The 20,144-nt window shown below is 47.7% G+C and overlaps 1 protein-coding gene across 1 annotated transcript in view; it reads right to left on the bottom strand.

Annotated features, from left to right (window-relative positions):
* LOC134927268 (ATP-dependent translocase ABCB1-like) overlaps positions 1–20,144 on the bottom strand; it is a 406,228-nt gene that overhangs the window by 9,028 nt on the left and 377,056 nt on the right. Inside the window, exons 24-25 of the mRNA XM_063921480.1 lie at positions 19,494–19,650; positions 1,106–1,303 (exon numbers count right to left, since the gene is read on the bottom strand). Coding sequence (XP_063777550.1) covers positions 1,106–1,303; positions 19,494–19,650 — 355 coding nt within the window. The remainder of the gene's footprint in view (positions 1–1,105; positions 1,304–19,493; positions 19,651–20,144) is intronic.

The following is a 20,144-nucleotide window of genomic DNA, read 5'->3' as shown; positions in this document are numbered from 1 at the left end:
ATACCTTCCAATACTTTCCCCACTATAGATGTAAGACTAACTGGTCTATAATTACCTGGTTCAGCTAAAGATGCACCAGGTAGTGTTACAGTATCTACAGACACTCAAAGTGGCCGTCTCAGTCCTTGCACATTCATATGCATGTACACCAGTGGTGGGCTTTGTAGCGCCGTTTCTACCTCTGCGTCCACAACTGAATTAGGCCCGTTGCATCAGAAAATCTTACTGATAACTAAGGAAAGTTTGCCGGGCAGCTGAGTGATGCTCAGTTCCCCTATGATACCACCTGGCAGCTGGGAGAATACTCTGACTGATGTCAGGCGCATCTCTTACCCAAAGGAAAGGGTTGGATCAAGTGAGCCCTGATAATGATGATGGCTATTTCAAGAGACACGTGGTCGGTGCGGTCGCATATACACGCACAACTTGGAATACAGGTGACTATTCGCATTTAGTTTTAATGCACGTACGATTGTGGCAAAGAAACGTGCAACTCTGAATCAGTGCCAATGTTTGCAAACTGAACGTATATGTATGTCTGAAACCTGCAGCTCACACAGGCTACAAACAAGATGGGTATTTTCTCAGTTCCCCCATTACAACATGAGGAAAGGAAAACTATAATCTTCAGATTGTCTAGTTATTAATTTGGGAAACTATTAATAAGATAATGGTATCTATTAATGAAGCAGTAAAAAGTGTGGAGAAGTTGCCCATGGCAACCAGTCAACTGCTCTGTATAATTTTATGGTATGCAAATTATAAATGTTACTTCAATGTTTATTGGTTGCCATGGGCAACTTCTCCACTGGCTCACTTCTCCACTCTTTTTACTGCTTCATGAATAGACCTTAATATGAGAGGGTAACACATCTGGAAATTACACAATCAGTGTGTTGCGCTCCTGTGTATGGCATTAGGTTACACTACAGCAGGATACAGTATTAAAAATATCACATGTAGTATAAGCGGGGAGTGGTCTGTGAGTTCTATGCACCCCAAAAACCATGCATACAAGGCCCAGTAGTGTCTAGACTTTCTAGTATCTACATATAGCTGTACCTGGGTTAGTATTTATTACACATGATGAGATATATATATTTACCACTTCTCCGATTTGTGGGTCGTAGAATCTCTCCAGCAGTTGGACAGTGGTACTTTTCCCACACCCGCTGCTGCCCACTAGCGCCAGGGTTTCCCCTTTCTTCACACTGATGTCCAGACCCTGCAGCACCTGCACATCTGGTCTTGACGGATAATTAAACTGGACCCCCCGGAACGTGACGTTCCCATCACACTGTGGCTGCAGCCAATAAAAACAGTTAGTGCATTCCTGTTGCTGACAGAGCTCACCTTGTCGCAATACATACATATATGACACATCTCAAAGACAATGGGCCACATATTGTACAGTATATCACTTTTTCAGGCAATACACCTTCTAAAGAGGACACTTGCAGTATACCTTGCACTGACTGTTCTAATGGGCAAAAAGGTCAACAGGTTCCATGAAGGGAAACTGGGTAGCAATGTTGCCACTTGTGGGTTCCATAGTGCCAGACTGGAATGTAGGTTTACAAAAAGGGGGTGGTTTGGCGACGGTGGGTTTAAAATGTCCAAACCACCAGAGGTTTGCTTCAAACAGTCGGTAAAACCCGGTGCAAAACCACAAAGCCTATGTGACCGATCAAAAGGTGAGGACTCCTAACACACTTTTAATGAAGGCAAGGGGTATTGAGAACAGTAACATTAAGGGGTCAATCCAATTAAGTGCAAGTCCAGTCGCGGTGCAAGTAAATTTACAGCACCACCAGACAGGATAAGTTGTGGTGTCGGCAACGCTCCCTGTTTGTGGTAACATTAATTGACCCCTAATAATACTGTTATAGGGGCATTATTATTTTATTGATTTGACAGGGTTAAAAATAATGTTTAATTGAGAGTAATATTATGTATTAATTATTTAAAAGTGTCAATAGTAATTAATTATTAATATCAATATCTATCATATATATATATATATATATGCATACAATTCTATATATATATATATATATATATATATATATGAAACAAGATTTATGGTAAGAACTTACTATTGTTAAATCTCTTTCTGCGGGATACACTGGGCTCCACAAGGATTCACATCGGGGTGTAGAGTAGGATCTTGATCCGAGGCACCAACAGGCTCAAAGCTTTTGACTGTTCCCAAGATGCACAGCACTGACTCCTCTATAACCCCGCCTCCATGCACAGGAGCTCAGTTTGTAAGTTGGTGCCATGCAGTAAGCAGGCACTTAACAGGAGGGCTAACTGAGGCAGTCCATTGATAGATTAAATGACAGAAAGAAGAAGATTTTTCTGCAAAAGACTTCATGGGCTGCAGCAGGCAAAGTCTCACGGACTTTTCTGTTTGCAGCTCCCTCACCCCCAGCGGCGCAGTATACTCCCGCGCCCTGGTTGCCGGGTCACTGCAGCGGAGGCGCCGGTTCCTTCTAAACGTGAGTCACACACACTCCGCCATCCTCCCGGATCGTGGGGCCGCAGCTACGGGGGAGGTAAGGGGTTTCTGTGCCCGCACTTTACCGCGATCCAGCGCGGCCACAGGAGGCGGGCCGCGCGCACGCTGGCGTGGACACGGATTACTGGGCAGCCGCTCAACTAGCCACCAGGGACACCTCAGGGGCACAGGTCTGGGGGGATTTTATTGTACAAATAACCCGTTTTAAGCTGCCCGCAGCGCCTGGTGGGTATGTCATCAGGGGGAGCAGGTCGGACCTGTGGCCCCTCAACTCAGCCCCAGGGCGCCATTTCTATGAATGTTCCCGCCATGGAGCTGCTTTCCTCTCCATCACTCCCGACCAGCAGCCATCACAGTTTGAGCTGAGTTGTTCCTCGGACTGCTGGGGCAAATCATCCTCTGTAGAACCGCCTGACTGCCATTGCTGTGCTTCCTACAGGACACTTATGTATTCTACCTGTCACTCGGACAGTGTTAGTTAAGAAAGAGTGCATACCTTCAGGGTTGTGTGGTACAAACACCCTGTGATATACATCCAGTCTTTACTGTGTTTGTTATATCTATTGTTTACACATATAGCCATACTGAGTATTACTTTGTATTGCTAGTCCAGTGCAGTTTTATGGTGCATGATTTCTGCATGGTACGCTTGTGACTATAGATGTGTGTGTGCATGTAGCTGCTGAGTGGTTGCCTCATTACAGGGTATTTCCCTCAGCGTGCTACTCCTATATTGCTATACCTGAGGGGGCTAAGTGTATCAGGTCTCTTTTTGTTTAATATAGGTTGTATCACAAGATATACCTGCTGTGTATTTTTACTTGTGATTTATTGTCACCATATATGTTTATATCTCTTGAACTCCCGGGTTGTGCTGTCATAGTTGCACTTCACGGGTGCTCTTGCTAGGTATATTGCTGCTACACCTTGTACCAGGTTGCCCGATATTGTGCACATTATGTCTGCTACACGTGCCAACGACGCTGGGGCTTCTCCCACATTGCGTGGTAGTGAGGCAGCGGACGTGATGGAGGATAATATGGCAGCTGAGAGTTCAGGTTCAGGGGTTCCTTACCCCCCAGTGGGTCTGTAGCACCGGGGGCTTCACAGGACCCACCTTGGGCTACATTTTCCACGCTATTAAACATGCTTGTAACTAAATTGGCGCCCACCTGTGGGACCACATGTGCCACTGCAGCAGTTTATGGTCCCTGCTATTAATCCGCCATGGGCTGATCAAATCTCCACTCAGTTACAGCATTTGAACCGGTCACTGACTAAATCTAAGTGTCACTCTCGCCCGCCTAAGACTAAATCGTCTTCTAAACTGGCCATTACCTCCTCCCAATCCACTGCTATCCCAGACACAACCTCTGATGAGGATGGTGCATATGCTGATACCACAGACACTGATACAGATGTTTCTGATGGGGAAGAGAAGTCTTTAGTGGATGTCCCGGATTTGACTGAAGCGATTAGGCTCATTCTTCAGGTGTCTGATGATCCTGAGCCTGAGGCTGTCTCTAAGAAACTGGATAGGTTTAAACGTAAGAAGGTGGTTAAGCAAGTTTTACCCCATTCTGAACATCTGGCTGACATACGTCAGGAATCTTGGGAAAATCTGGGGACAAAATTCACACCGAATAAGAGACTGTTGGCTCGCTATCCTCTCTCTGCGGAGGTATGTAAGAATTGGGAAACCCCTCCGCCCGTTGATTCTCATGTGGTGCGTATTGTGGTTTCCTCTGCTCTGCCAGTAACTACCGTCACCACTCTGAAGGAACCAACGGATAGACGGGTGGAGGGTTGTTTAAAAGCGATTTCTACCCTAACGGGGGCTGTGCATAGGCCAACCATTGCAGCAACTTGGGCTGCTGAAGCTGTTGAGGCATGGGCTCAGGAGCTTGAGGCGGAACTGCCTTCCAACGCATATGAGCATGCTCGACAATGTCTCTCGTATATTGTCATGGCTTCTCTGTACCTTAAGGAGGCGGACTCCGATGCCGGGGTGCTCGCGGCCAGGGCTGCTACTACGTCCGTCTTGGCCAGACGTGTCCTTTGGTTGAGATCCTGGTCGGTGGATATGGATTCCAAGAAAACCCTGGAGGTGCTTCCTTTCAAGGGAGACATTCTCTTTGGAGAAGACCTCAATAAGATTGTGGCTGATCTGGCTACTGCTAAAACAGCTTGCCTACCTAGTACGGCTCCTTCCGCACAGAAGGCTAAAAGTACTTTCCCTCGGCCCTTTCGTCCTCCAGGAAAAGCAAAAGGTCAGGCGTACCAAAAAAAGGTCATGCTTCCAGACCTGCCAAGCCCAGACCGAAGCGTGCCTGGGCTGCCCGTCAGCCAGCTTCCAAAACTGACAAGCCTGCCTAATGACGGGGCGGGCCTCCCTCTGGGGGATCCCAGGGTGGGGGGCTGACTTCTAGGTTTTACCCAGGAATGGTTGAAGACCACCTCAGATACCTGGGTGAGGGAAGTCGTCGCTCAAGGTTATGCCATACCCTTCAAGAATCGTCCTACTCATCGATTTTGACTGACAGATGTGCCTCTGGATCCGGGAAAAGTAAACACTTTGCACTTGGTGGTACATTCCCTCCTGACCATAGGAGTGGTAGTACAGGTGCCTCTGGCTCAGAGAGGCAAGGGGTACTATTCACGGCTGTTCCTAGTCCCGAAACCGAACAGGTCCTCGCGGCCCATTCGCAATCTGAAGTCCTTGAACAAGCATGTGCGGGTCTCCAAGTTTCGTATGGAGACGCTGCACTCTATTGTTCTGGCCTAGGAGCCTGGGGACTTTATGGTCTCTCTGGACATACAGGATGCCTACCTACATATTCCTATTGCGGTATCTCATCAGCAGTACCTGAGGTTTGCGGTGACCAACCTTCATTACCAATTTCAGGCGTTACCCTTTGGTTTGACAACGGCTCCCCGAGTTTTCACCAAAGTTATGGCGGTCTTGACGGCTACACTCCGCCGTCAAGGGGTCAGGATCCTGCCGTACTTGGACAATTTGTTGATCCTGGCAAATTCCCCAGAACTTCTCCTGTGTCATCTCGATCTGACGGTCCGGTGCATGAAAGCCCATGGGTGGCTGATCAACTGGAAGAAATCCTCCCTGCTTCCTGCTCGGAGCTTGTTACATCTGGGAGCGTTATTGGACACTCACAACCAACGGTTGTTCCGGTCTCAGGAGAAAGTCCTGAAGCTTCAGGACAAAATTCGATGCTTCCTATCTCGTCCGCAAGTGTCGATACATTCGGCAATGCAAGCGCTGGGTCTCATGGTGTCGGCTTTCGACATGGTGGAGTATGCTCAATTCCACACTCGCCCTCTGCAGAAGTTAATTCTGACCAAGTGGGACGGCCTGCCTCACCAGATCAGATCTCACATGATCTCATTGTCTCCGGAAGTCCGCCTGTCACTGAGTTGGTGGCTTCAGGACCAACGATTGAGCAGGGGCCGTCCCTTCTGGATATCCAACTGGGTCCTTCTGACGACGGAAGCCTGTCTGAGAGGTTGGGGCGCGGTGTTGGAACAACACTCTCTTCAGGGTCGGTGGACCAAGGAGTCCCTGCTCCCGATCAATATTCTGGAACTGCGGGCAGTGTTCAATGCATTGACAATGGCACAGCACCTAATACAGAACAGACCTGTTCAAGTACAGTCGGACAACGCCACCACGGTGGCATACATAAATCATCAAGGTGGCACTCGAAGCCGCATGGCAATGAGGGAAGTATCATGGATTCTTCAGTGGGCGGAGCGCCATCTGCCGGCCATATCCGCAGTGTTCATTCCGGGCATCCTGAACTGGGAAGTGGACTATCTCAGTCGTCAGGATGTACACGCCGGAGAGTGGAGCCTCCACCCGGAGGTGTTTCAACATCTCGTGGACACGTGGGGTCTTCCAGATGTGGATCTGATGGCGTCTCGACACAATCACAAGGTTCCGGTCTTCGGATCAAGGACAAGGGATCCTCAAGCTGCGTTCGTGGATGCTCTGGCAATTCCATGGAACTTTCAGCAACCGTATGTGTTCCCTCCGGTGTCACTCCTGCCCAGAGTAATACGGAAGTTCAAGCAAGAAGGAGGAAACCTGCTTCTGGTCGCTCCAGCGTGGCCCAGACGGCACTGGTTCTCCGATCTCCTGGGTCTTTTGTTAGAGCGTCCCCTTCTACTTCCACAACGACCAGACCTCCTCGTTCAGGGCCCTTGTGTTTACCAGGATTTGGCCCGTCTGGCTTTGATGGCATGGCTCTTGAAGCTTCCGTCCTGAGGGCCAAGGGTTTTTCTGAGGCGATCGTTCAAACTATGTTGAAGGCCCGTAAGCCGGCTTCTGCTCGGATCTACCATAGGGTCTGGAATGCTTACTTTACTTGGTGTGTGTCTCACAATCATGACGTTTTCAAGTTTAGTACAGCCAAACTATTGGCCTTTCTATAACAGGGCCTGGACTTAGGCCTGCGTCTGGCCTCCCTCAAGGTTTACATCTCGGCCTTGTCGGTTTGGTTTCAGAGGAAAATTACTACCCTACCTGATGTCCATACATTCACTCAGGGTGTGTTGCGGATTCAGCCTCCTTATGTGCCACCTGTGGCCCCTTGGGACTTGTGGTTTTGGAGGCCTTGCAAGAGTCTCCGTTTATGCCTCTTGCCTCTGCTGACCTTAAGTGGCTTTCCCTTAAGGTCCTTTTCTTGCTGGCAATTGCTTCAGCTAGAAGGGTATCGGACTTGAGTGCCTTATCCTGTAAGTCTCCCTATTTGATTTTTCACCGTGACCGGGCGGTTCTTAGAACGCGGCCAGGTTATTTACCTAAGGTGGTGTCTATCTTCCACCTTAACCAGGAGATTGTGGTTCCATCCTTTAAGTCTCCTGAGTTGTCTTCCAAAGAGCGGTCTTTGGATGTAGTACGGGCTCTCAGTATCTATGTGAAGAGAACTTCCTCCATTAGGAAATCTGATTCTCTTTTTGTATTGTTTGGTTTACACAAACGTGGCTGGCCTGCTTCCAAGCAGACTTTGGCCAGATGGATTAGAATGGTGATTGCACATGCTTATGTACAGGCTGGTTGTCCAGTTCCTGCTACCATTAAAGCCCATTCTACTCGGTCGGTTGGACCTTCTTGGGCGGTCCACCGTGGTGCGACCCTTGAACAATTGTGCAAGGCAGCAACGTGGTCCTCAGGGAACACTTTTGTAAGGTTCTATGCCTTCGATACCGCCACTTCCCAGGATGCTTCCTTTGGACGCCGGGTTCTCATGCCCGCTACAGTGCGTCCCCTCCCATAAGGAACTGCTTTAGGACATCCCCGATGTGAATCCTTGTGGAGCCCATTGTACCCCGCAGCAGAAAACGAGATTTATGGTAAGAACTTACCGTTGTTAAATCTCTTTCTGCGAGGTACACTGGGCTCCACAAGGCGCAACCCTGATGCACTTAGCTTCTTTGGGTTGGTATTGGCATAGCCACTGACACCCTCTCCTCTGGTGAGTGTGTGGTGTAATTGGCTACGAGCGATTGTCGTCTCTGATACCTGCTACTGCATTGGGCTGGTTAACGAAACTGAGCTCCTGTGCATGGAGGCGGGGTTATAGAGGAGGCGGCGCTGTGCATCTTCGGAACAGTCAAAAGCTTTGAGCCTGTTGGTGCCTCGGATCAAGACGCTACTCTGCACCCCGATGTGAATCCTTGTGGAGCCCAGTGTACCGCGCAGAAAGAGATTTAACAATGGTAAGTTCTTACCATAAATCTTGTTTCATATATATATATATATATATATATATATAAAATTGTTTTGAATTCTGTGTGATAGAGTAGGACTGACCAGATGGGGAAGACTTTGGCGCAGTTGGCCATCTTGACAAATGTTTCAACATTTGTAATGAACATTCCCTGTTTATAAAGTCTAGAAAGAGAAACAGTTTTTAACATTAATTAAGAATTAATATTAACCCTTTCATATAATTAATACATACTGTTACTCTTGTAATCAATTTAAACATTGTTACACCTAAATATATTAATAAAGTAATATTACCCTATAAGGGTATTATTAATGTTATTTTCCTCTTGCTAAAACTGTCTTGGGAGTCCTCACCCTAAACCAGCATACAGTATTTCACCAGGCACAAACTCTTGTATTATATGGCGGGTTATTCCAGCGTTTTTTTCAGTGGCTTTCTCAAAACCGCTGCTTGATAAATCCAGTGACTTCTATACTATAAAAATGGAAAACCACTATGGTGATGTGTATTATAGGCATCTTTTCAGCAGTTTTGGCTTTAGTAAATCCGGCTGTTTCATAACCACAAACAGACTGCCGGAATGCCAGTCAAACCACCCTTTAGTAACCCTAGGGACCAGAGGACACCTATACTAACAGAACAATCCCAATACATTCATTTATGCACGTAATTTTAGAGCTCTTTGTCATTTACTGTAGTTACATTATTCTTTATTTTAAATCACACATTTCTTGGACGTCATACCCAGAACCTTCAGTCACATCACATCCTCCTTTATTTAAAGCACACATTTCAAAATACTGTCATACTCAAGATTCAAACCCAGGAAGTGTTGCTATGGGGATCATGTGATGGTGTTGCTGCAGAGGTGAGGAACTGTACTGCTACAAGAGGGAAAGGGGAATGTGTTGTCACATGGGATGTCCTCAACCCTTGTGGTGGCGTATCCTGCTTTGTGGCATTGCATACATACACATACACTTCTGTCCCTATAGAAGGTTTTTTTACACAAGTAATTTGTAGAGATGAGCGGGTTCGGTTCTCTGAGAACCGAAACCCCCCGAACTTCACGTCCCGAGCCCGGATCTGAGTCCGGCTCGGGACTTCCTGCCAGACTCAGAAACCAGAACATCATCATCCCGCTGTCGGATGCTCGTGTGGTTTTGTATTCCATATAAGGAGCCGCGCGCTGCCGCCATTTTCACTCCAGTCCTGGAGAGTGTAGCACAGTCTCTGTCTGTGCGGGAAAGTGGTGTGGCAACCTGCTCTGTCTTATGTGTCATTCCAGTGCTGTCTTGTGCTGCATCAGTCCAGTGGTGGTGTCTTGTGCTGCATCAGCCAAGTCACAGTGGTGGTGTCCTCTGCTGCTATATGTCCAGTGCTGCTGTATAAGTCCAGTCCAGTGGTGCTGTGTTGTGCTGCATCAGTACAGTGGTGGTGTCTTGTGTTGCATCAGTCCAGTCACAGTGGTGGTGTCCTCTGCTGCTATATGTCCAGTGCTGCTGTATAAGTCCAGTCCAGTGATGCTGTGTTGTGCTGCATCAGTCCAGTGTTGGTGTCTTGTGCTGCATCAGTCCAGTCACAGTGGTGGTATCCTCTGCTGCCATCTGTCCAGTGCTGCTGTATAAGTCCAGTCCATTGCAGTGGTGTTGTGTTGTCCTGCATCAGCGCAGTGGTGGTGTCCCTGTGCTGCCATAAGTCCAGTGGTGCTGCCGTATAAGTCAAGTCCAGTGGTACTGCCATATAAGTCCAGTGGTACCGCCGTGTAAGTCCAGTGGTACTGCCGTATAAGTCCAGTGGTACTGCCGTATAAGTCCAGTGGTACTGCCGTATAAGTCCAGTGGTACTGCCGTATAAGTCCAGTGGTACTGCCGTATAAATCCAGTGGTACTGCCGTATAAATCCAGTGGTACTGCTGTATAAGTCAAGTCCAGTGGTACTGCCGTATAAGCCCAGTGGTACTGCTGTGTAAGTCCAGTATTTCTGCCGTATAAGTCCAGTGGTACTGCCGTGTAAGTCCAGTGGTACTGCCGTGTAAGTCCAGTGATACTGCCGTGTAAGTCCAGTGATACTGTCGTATAAGTCCAGTGGTACTGCTGTATAAGTCCAGTGGTACTGCTGTATAAGTCCAGTGGTACTGCTGTATAAGTCCAGTCCAGTGGTACTGCCATATAAGTCTAGTGGTACTGCCGTATAAGTCAAGTGGTACTGCCGTATAAATCCAGTGGTACTGCCGTATAAGTCCAGTCCAGTGGTACTGCCATATAAGTCCAGTGGTACTGCCGTATAAGTCCAGTGGTGCTGCCGCCGTATAAGTCCAATGGTACTGCCGTATAAATCCAGTGGTACTGCCGTATAAGTCAAGATCAGTGGTGCTGCTGTATAAGTCCAGTGGTACTGCCGTATAAGTCCAGTGATACTGCCGTATAAGTCCAGTGGTACTGCCGTATAAGTCCAGTGGTACTGCCGTATAAGTCCAGTGATACTGCAGTATAAGTCCAGTGATACTGCCGTATAAGTCCAGTGATACTGCAGTATAAGTCCAGTGGTACTGCCGTATAAGTCCAGTGATACTGCCGTATAAGTCCAGTGATACTGCCGTATAAGTCCAGTGGTACTGCCGTATAAGTCCAGTGATACTGCAGTATAAGTCCAGTGATACTGGCGTATAAGTCCAGTGATACTGGCGTATAAGTCCAGTGATACTGGCGTATAAGTCCAGTGGTGCTGCCGTATAAGTCCAGTGGTGCTGCCGTATAAGTCCAGTGATACTGCTGAATAAGTCCAGTGATATTGCTGTGTAAGTCCAGTGGTACTGCCGTATAAGGGCAGTGATACTGCTGTATAAGTCCAGTGGAGCTGCTGTATAAGTCAAGTCCAGTGGTACTGCCATATTAATCCAGTCCAGTGGTACTGCCGTATAAGTCCAGTGGTATTGCCGTATAAGCCCAGTGATATTGCCGTATAAGTTCAGTGGTACTGCCGTATAAGTCCACTGGTACTGCCGTATAAGTCAAGTCCAGTGGTACTACCGTAAAAGTTCAGTGATATTGCCGTATAAGTCCAGTGATACTGCCGTATAAGACCAGTGGTACTGCTGTATAAGTCCAGTCCAGTGGTGCTGCTGCATAAATTCAGTGGTGTTGTCCTGTGCTGTATATTATTTAACCCATATAATTTTTCATGGTTTGCCCTGTGTGGTGTGGGGGTATGCTCTCCTGTGCTGCATATTGTTATATAACTCTAGAAAAATAATGGAGAACAAAAAATAAAATTTTAAACCTACCGGTAAATCTTTTTCTGCTAGTCCGTAGAGGATGCTGGGGACTCCGTAAGGACCATGGGGTATAGATGGCTCCGCAGGAGACATGGGCACTGTAAAGACTTTAGAATGGGTGTGCACTGGCTCCTCCCTCTATGCTCCTCCTCCAGACCTCAGTTAGGACTGTGCCCAGAGGAGACTGACAGTACGAGGAAAGGATTTTTGTTAATCTAAGGGCAAGATATATACCAGCCCACACCATACATACCGTACAACATGGAATGAACCAAACCAGTTAACAGTATGAACCAAACAGCATCAGCCAAAGACTGATCTCAACTGCAACATAACCCTTATGTCAGCAACAACTATATACAAGCCTTGCGGAATTTGTCCGCACCGGGACGGGCGCCCGGCATCATCTACGGACTAGGAGACAAAGATTTACCGGTAGGTTTAAAATCTTATTTTCTCTTACGTCCTAGAGGATGCTGGGGACTCCATAAGGACCATGGGGATTATACCAAAGCTCCAAACCGGGCGGGAGAGTGCGGATGACTCTGCAGCACCGATTGAGCAAACAGGAGGTCCTCATCAGCCAGGGTATCAAACTTGTAGAATTTTGCAAAAGTGTTTGAACCCGACCAAGTAGCTGCTCGGCAAAGCTGTACTGCCGAGACACCTCGGGCAGCTGCCCAAGAAGAGTCCACCTTCCTAGTGGAATGGGCCTTTTTCGAATTCGGTAATGGCAATCCAGCCGTAGCATGAGCCTGCTGAATCGTATTACAGATCCAGCGAGCAATAGTCTGCCTTGAAGCAGGACCGCCAACCTCGTTGGCTGCCTACAGGACAAACAGTGCCTCTGTTTTCCTAACTCTAGCCGTCCTGGCTACATACATTTTTAAGGCCCTGACTACCTCAAGGGACTTGGAATCCTCCAAGTCACCCGTAGCCCCAGGCACCACAATAGGTTGGTTCATATGAAACGACGAAACCACCTAAGGTAGAAACTGAGGGCGAGTTCTTAACTCCGCCCGATCCACATGGAAAATCAGATAGGGGCTCTTGTGAGACAAAGCCGCCAATTCGGACACCAGCCTTGCAGATGTCAAGGTCAACAACATGACTACTTTCCAAGTGAGAAAATTTAAGTCAACCGTTTGAAGAGGTTCAAACCAGTGTGATTTAAGGAACTGTAACACCACGTTAAGGTCCCACAGTGCCACTGGGGGCACAAAAGGTGGCTGGATGTGCAGCACTCCCTTTACAAAAGTCTGGACTTCTGGGAGAGAAGCCAATTCCTTCTGAAAGAAAATAGATAAGGCCAAAATCTGCACCTTGATGGAGCCTAACTTGAGGCCCATATCCACTCCTGTCTGCAGGAAGTGGAGAAAACGACCCAGCTGAAAATCCTCCGTAGGAGCATTCTTGGCTTCACACCAATATACATATTTTCCCCAGATACGGTGTTAATGCTTCACCGTTACTTCCTTCCTAGCCTTGATCAGAGTAGGGATGACTTCTCCCGGAATACCTTTCCTAGCTAGGATTTGGTGTTCAACCGTTATGCCGTCAAACTCAACCACGGTAAGTCTTGGAACACACAGGGCCCCTGTAGTAACAGGTCCTCCCTGGGAGGAAGAGGCCACGGATCTCCTGAGCATTTCCTGAAGATCTGAATACCAGGCCCTTCGAGGCCAAACTGGGACAATGAGAATTGTCTGCATTCTTGTTTTTCTCATGATTCTCAATATTTTTGAGATGAGTGGAAGTGGAGGAAACACATAGACCGACTGAAACACCGTCTGTGTCACTAGGGCGTCCACCGCCACTGCCTGAAGGTCTCTCGACCTGGAACAATATGTCCGAAGCTTCTTGTTGAGGCGTGACGCCATCATGTCTATTTGAGGAAGTCCCCAACGACTTGTTACCTCTGGAAAGACCTCTTGATGAAGCCCCCACTCTCCTGGATGGAGATCATGTCTGCTGAGGAAGTCTGCTTCCCAGTTGTCTACTCCTGGAAAGAAGACTACTGACAGAGCACTTACATGATTTTCCGCCCAGCAAAGAATCCTGATGGCTTCTGCCATTGCTGCTCTGCACCTTGTCCCGCCCTGGCGGTTTACATGCGCCACGGCTGTGACGTTGTCTAACTGAATCAGAATGGGTAGGTTACGAAGAAGATTCCCCGCTAGTAGTAGGCCTTTGTATATGGCCCTTAACTCCAGCACATTGATCTGGAGCCACCACAAGAGAGATACCCTGGCCCTGGGGGACAGGCTTATCCTCCGATGCATTTGTAGATGGGACCCTGACCACTTGTCCAGAAGGTCCCACTGAAAAGTTCTCGCATGAAACCTGCGGAACGGAACGGCCTCGTAGGCCGCAACCATCTTTCCCAATACTCGAGTGCATTGATGAACTGACACTCTTTTTGGTTTAAGCAGGTCCTTGACCATGTTCTGGAGCTCCTGGGCTTTTTCCACTGGGAGAAAAACCCTCTTTTTTTCCGTGTCCAGAACCATGGCCAAAAATGACAGCCGAGTTGTCGGAACCAACAGCGACTTTGGTAGATTTAGAATCCAGCCGTGTTGTTGTATTACTCTCAGGGAGAGAGCCATGCTTTTTAGCAACTGATCTCTTGATCTTGCCTTTATCAGGAGACCGTCCAAGTATGGAATAATTGTGACTCCTTGCTTGCGCAGGAGCACCAACATTTCCGCCATTACCTTGGTGAAAATTCTCGGGGCCGTGGAAAGCCCAAACGGCACGTCTAAACTTGGTAATGACAATCCTGTACAGCGAATCTCAGGTACGCCTGATGAGGCGGATATATGGGGACATGAAGGTATGTATCCTTTATGTCCAGTGACACCATAAAATCCCCCCCTTCCAGGCCGGAGATCACTGCCCGGAGAGATTCCATCTTGAATTTTAACCTTTCCCAATATAGGTCCAGGGATTTTAGATCCAGAATTGGTCTGACCGAACCATCCGGCTTCGGAACCACAAATAGGGTTGAATAAAACCCTTTCCCCTGTTGCACTAGGGGAACCTTGATAATCACCTGCTGTTGACACAGCTTTTGTATGGCAGCTGAAACTATTTCCCTCTCTGGGGGGGAAGCTGGCCAGGCCGATTTGAAAAATCGGCGTGGAGGCACATCTTTGAACTCCAGTTTGTAGCCTTGGGATACTATATCGACCACCCAAGGATCCAAGTCCGACTGAACCCAGACTTGGCTGAAGAGCCGAAGACGTGCTCCCACCGGTGCGGACTCCCGCAGCGGAGCCCTAGCGTCATGCAATGGATTTTGTAGAGGCCGGGGAGGACTTTTGTTCCTGGGAACTAGCCGTAGCTGGAGTTCTTTTCCCTCTATCTCTACCTCTGGCGAGGAAGGAAAAGCTCCGACCCTTTTTGAACTTATGCGCCCGAAAGAACTGCATCTGGTATTGAGGTGTTTTCTTTTGCAGTGGGGGAACTTAAGCCAAAAAAGAACTTACCCGCGGTAGCCGTGGAAACCAGATCCGCGAGGCCGTCCCCAAATAAACTTCACCTTTGTAAGGCAAAGCCTCCATATGTCTCTTTGCATCCGCATCACCTGTCCATTGACGGGTCCACAGGGACCTTCTAGCAGAAACTGCCATGGCATTGGCTCTTGAACCCCACAGCCCAATATCTCTCGCAGCCTCTCTCATATATAAGGCTGTGTCCTCAATGTGACCCAAGGTCAACAAAATACTATCTTTATCTAGGGTGTCTGTCAGATGACAAGTTATCTGCCCCCGCTGCAATAGCGGTACCCACCCATGCCGATGCCCCTGCCGGTCAGAGCAGGGCACCCGTAGTCGCATAAATTGATTTTAAGGTAGTTTCCTGTCTGCGAACCGCAGGATCCTTGAGGGCTGCCGCGTCTGGGGACGGCAATGCAACCTTCTTGGACAAGCGCGTCAAGGTCTTGTACACCGTGAGCAAGGATTTCCACCGTAACCTGTCCGTCGCGGAGAAAGGATACGCTATAATAATTCACTTGGGAACCTGCAGTCTCTTGTCAGGAGTTTCCCAAACCTTTTCAAATAAAGCGTTCAGCTCATGAGATGGGGGAAACGTTACCTCAGGTTTCTTTTCCTTAAACATGCAGACCCTTGTGTCTGGGACAGAGGGGTCCTCCGTGATATGCAAAACATCTTTTATTGCAATAATCATACATTGAATACTCTTGGCCACTCTTGGGTGCAACCGTGCACCATCATAGTCGACACTGGAGTCGGAATCCGTGTCGGTATCAGTGTCTGCTATCTGGGAAAGGGGACGTTTATGTGACCCTGATGGGTCTTGTGACACAGTCAAAGCCATGGATTGACTCCCTGCTCTATCCCTGGACACTGCTTCGCCCAATCTCTTATGTAATAAATTCACATTAGCATTTAAAACATTCCACATGTCCACCCAATCCGGTGCCGGCTGTGCCGACGGAGACGCGATCACCATCTGCTCTGCATCCTCCCTAAACAAGCCTTCCGCCTCAGACATGTCGACACACACGTACTGACACCCCCACACACACTGGGATAACTGAAATATGGGGACTGACCCACAATAAGGCCCTTTGGAGAGACAGAGAGAGAGTATGCCAGCACACACCCAGCGCCACAATATACTGAAAACAAAATTCCCAGTCTAAATAGCGCTTATAACATATAATATTTGCACCAAATAATGTGTCGTCCCCCCCCCCCCCCCCTCATTTTTGCCCCCTGTTACTGTGTGCAGCAGGGGAGAGTCCGGGAGCAGATTCTCTGCAGCATGCTGTGGAGAAAATGGCGCCGGTTAGTGCTGGAGGATCAAGCCCCGCCCCCTCGACGGCGGGCTTCGGTCCCGCTCATATCTTTATGCTGGCGGGGGTTTTATAACATACTGCCCCTGCAGCATCTAAACTTGCTGCCAGATTAAATTGAGGTGTTTATTGCTGCCCAGGGCGCCCCCCCTGCGCCCTGCACCCATGCTGTGCCTGTGTGTGTATGTGGGAGCAATGGCACGCAGCGTTACCGCTGCGCGTTACCTCAGTGAAGATCTGAAGTCTTCTGCTGCCTTTGAAGTCCTTTCTTCTTATACTCACCCGGCTTCTATCTTCCGGCTCCGTGAGGAGGATGGCGGCGCGGCTCCGGGACGAACGGCGAGGGTGAGACCTGCGTTCCGACCCTCTGGAGCTAATGGTGTCTGTCCAGTAGCCTAAGAAGCAGAGCCTAACATTTAAGTAGGTCTGCTTCTCTCCCCTCAGTCCCACGATGCAGGGAGCCTGTTGCCAGCAGTGCTCCCTGAAAATAAAAAACCTAACAAAAGTCTTTTCAGAGAAACTCAGGAGAGCTCCCCTGCAGTGCATCCAGTCTTCACTGGGCACAGGAATTAACTGAGGTCTGGAGGAGGGGCATAGAGGGAGTTAATTTACAGTGCCCATGTCTCCTGCGGAGTCGTCTATACCCCATGGTCCTTACGGAGTCCCCAGCATCCTCTAGGACGTAAGAGAAATTTGGAGGATAAATAGGGAAAGATCAAGAACCACTTCCTTCTACTGCTGCTGCTGCCGCTGCTGTTGTTGCTGCTGGGAGTCGATCGGCATCCCAGAGGGGAAGTCGGAAGACCACTTGTACTACTTCCAGTAAGCAATTGACTGTCCAACAGTCCTTTGCGAGGAAGATGAAATATGACAGTAGTCATCCTGTTGCAAAGCGGATAACTGAGGCCTTGACAGCTATGTTGGTGTTAGACGTACGTCCAGTATGCGCCATTAGTGCAGTGGGATTTAGACAATTGATGGAGGTAGTCTGTCCCCGGTACCAAATCCCATCTAGATCCCACTTTAATAGGAAAGCGATTCCCGGACTGTACAGGGACATTAAGAAAAGTGTCCTCAATGTCCTGAAAAATGCAGTTGTACCCACTGTCCACTTGACCACAGACATGTGGACAAGTGGATCAAGGCAAACTAAGGACTATATAACTGTGACAGCCCACTGGGTAGATGTATTGCCTCCTGTAGCAACAACAGCAGCGTTACCAGTAGTAGCATCTCACAAACGTCAGCTCGTTCCTAGGCAGGCTACGCTGTGCATCACCGGTTTCCATAAGAGGCACACCACTGACAGCCTCTTACGGAAACTGAGGGACATCATCGCACAATGGCTTACCAGACTCTCCTGGGGATTTGTGATATCAGACAACTCCACCAATATTGTGCGTGCATTACATCTGGGCAAATTCCAGCACATCCCATGTTTTGCACATACTGTACGATTAATTTGGTGGTACAGAATTTTTTTTAAAATGACAGGGGCTTGCAGGAGATGCTGTTGGTGGTCCGAAAAATTGCGGCCCACTCTCGACAGCCACTATGTGCCACACCTAGATGGGCCAGGTGTTTGTGCCGCACACTTGTGTCACTTAGCTTAGTCTTACGGCTACCCCATTGCACCTCTTTTTCTTCTTTGCGTGATGTTTGAGGCCTATTTTTTAAAATCTGCCATCCTGTCTGCCATTGCAGTGCCACTCCTAGATGGGCCAGGTGTTTGTGCCTCACACTTGTGTCACTTAGCTTAGTCATACAGCTACCTCATTGCACCTCTTTTTCTTCTTTGCATCATGTGCTCTTTGGGGCCTAGTTTTTAAAAGTGCCATCCTGGCTGCAACTCCTAGATGGGCCAGGTGTTTGTGCCGCCCACTTGGGTCGCTTAGCTTAGCTTAGCCATCCAGCTACCTCATTGCACCTCTTGTTCTTCTTTGTATGATATGCTATTTGGGGCCTAGTTTTTTTAAATCTGCCATCCTGTCTGACACTGCAGTGCCACTCCTAGATGGGCCAAAACCAAAACCAAAACCCGAAAGGGTTGTTTTGGCAAAACCAATCCAGATCCAAAACACGAGCGAGGATCCAGATCAAAAACCAAAACATGAAAAGTGCCCGCCGCACATCTCTAGTAATTTGTATGTATTGTGTATGTTTATAGAAGTAAAGTTTATTGTGGCCCTTTTCAATGAGTGTGATCTCCCGATACAACCCCAGGACTAGAAAAGTTTGTACACCCCTGATCAAAACTCAGGCTCCAAGGCAGCATTAGGGGGTGAAGATGGGGAGAATCCTGAGTTCTTAAAGTGCCCAGGCTTCCTGGACAACAGGTATATCCCCATGGTCTTCTCCACTGTCTGCCAGTGAATGCCTGACAATATATGATTAGCAATTATTTTAGCATTAAGTAATCATTTTGCAAAACCTGAAATATAAGAAAAAGAGCACGTTTGTTAGAGGATCATTATCATCATCACTCAACATAAATAAGAAAGCCGACACCTTCACTAACCCTTGGAAGGAGATAAAATGGACGGTGATAAAGTACCAGCCAATCGGCTCCTAACTGTCATTTTTTTTAAACACAGCCTGTTACATGACAGTTAGGAGCTGATTGGCTGGTACTTTATCTCCGTTGACTTTATCTCCATCCAAGGCTTAGTAAATAGACCACTAAAACTGATATGATATTGCACGCTGACAATTGATGTGATAGCTAATTACTGACTTTCTGCCACTGGAGTTTATTGCCAACTTATAAATAAACAATGGTGATGATGATGATGATGATGATGATGATGATGTGGAAGTGAATGTTCTTTATAAGTAACAAGGGGTGGGGCAGATGTATTAAGCCTGGAGAAGTGATAAGTGGAAGGTGATAACGCACCAGCCAATCAACTTCTGTCATTTTTCAAAACCATAATGATTGGCTGGTGCGTTATCACCTTCCACTTATCACTGCTACTTTTCCAGGCTTAATACATCTGCCCTGGTGTTTAATAAGAGTGCAATAATAGCAATATTGGTTTATAGAATCAAACTCAGTTATTGTGCCCAGTGCACTATGGGGCTTATTGTACTGCATTTGTCACACTCTTTACAGTGTCTACTTACAGGCCTCTGTCCATCGGTGCTGTAACTGTCTATGAGGGGCTCCTTCTCCAGCAGGTGGAATATATGAGCCGCTGACATCTTTGCTTTAGCGTAGTCTGGAGTGAATGAACTGGCCTCACCCAAAGCCATAGCCCCGAATACAATGGCTGAGAACACTCTGAGGAGGTAACAGATTTTCTTAAATGTCAGATATCACAATCGTTATGTTACTATCAAACCTCAGCAACATAGAAATAAACAAAACAATAACTGCAGTGGACTGCGACACTGAATGTACTGACGTTAGTAAAGTCCAAAGAAAGAAACTATAGCATATGAGGGAAAGCCCATATATAAATGCGATAAAAATGTACAGTATAACATGGAAAGATATAAGGAACATTATTATAGACTGTAACAGCAAAGGTCAATGTAACCATTAAAAATCAGGAACAGACATAAAATAAAATAAGTTATCATGCCCACGGGAAGAGAGACTTTCAGTCAAGGGATAAAACGGTTTAAATAAAAAAATTCTATTGGACACCTTCAAAATTGAGTGAGATAATGTGTTTAATGGGTGAATATTCTGCCACCACTCTACGCCCATATGCCCACGTGGTATACCAGAGACAGTTTGAATTTGGGTCTTGGTGGACACGGGAAGGGTAT

Source organism: Pseudophryne corroboree, chromosome 5, assembly GCF_028390025.1.
Source record: "Pseudophryne corroboree isolate aPseCor3 chromosome 5, aPseCor3.hap2, whole genome shotgun sequence".
NCBI classification, from domain to species: Eukaryota; Metazoa; Chordata; class Amphibia; order Anura; family Myobatrachidae; genus Pseudophryne; species Pseudophryne corroboree.
Note: the sequence above shows the minus strand (reverse complement) of the source record. Positions and strands in the feature narration are given on the sequence as shown.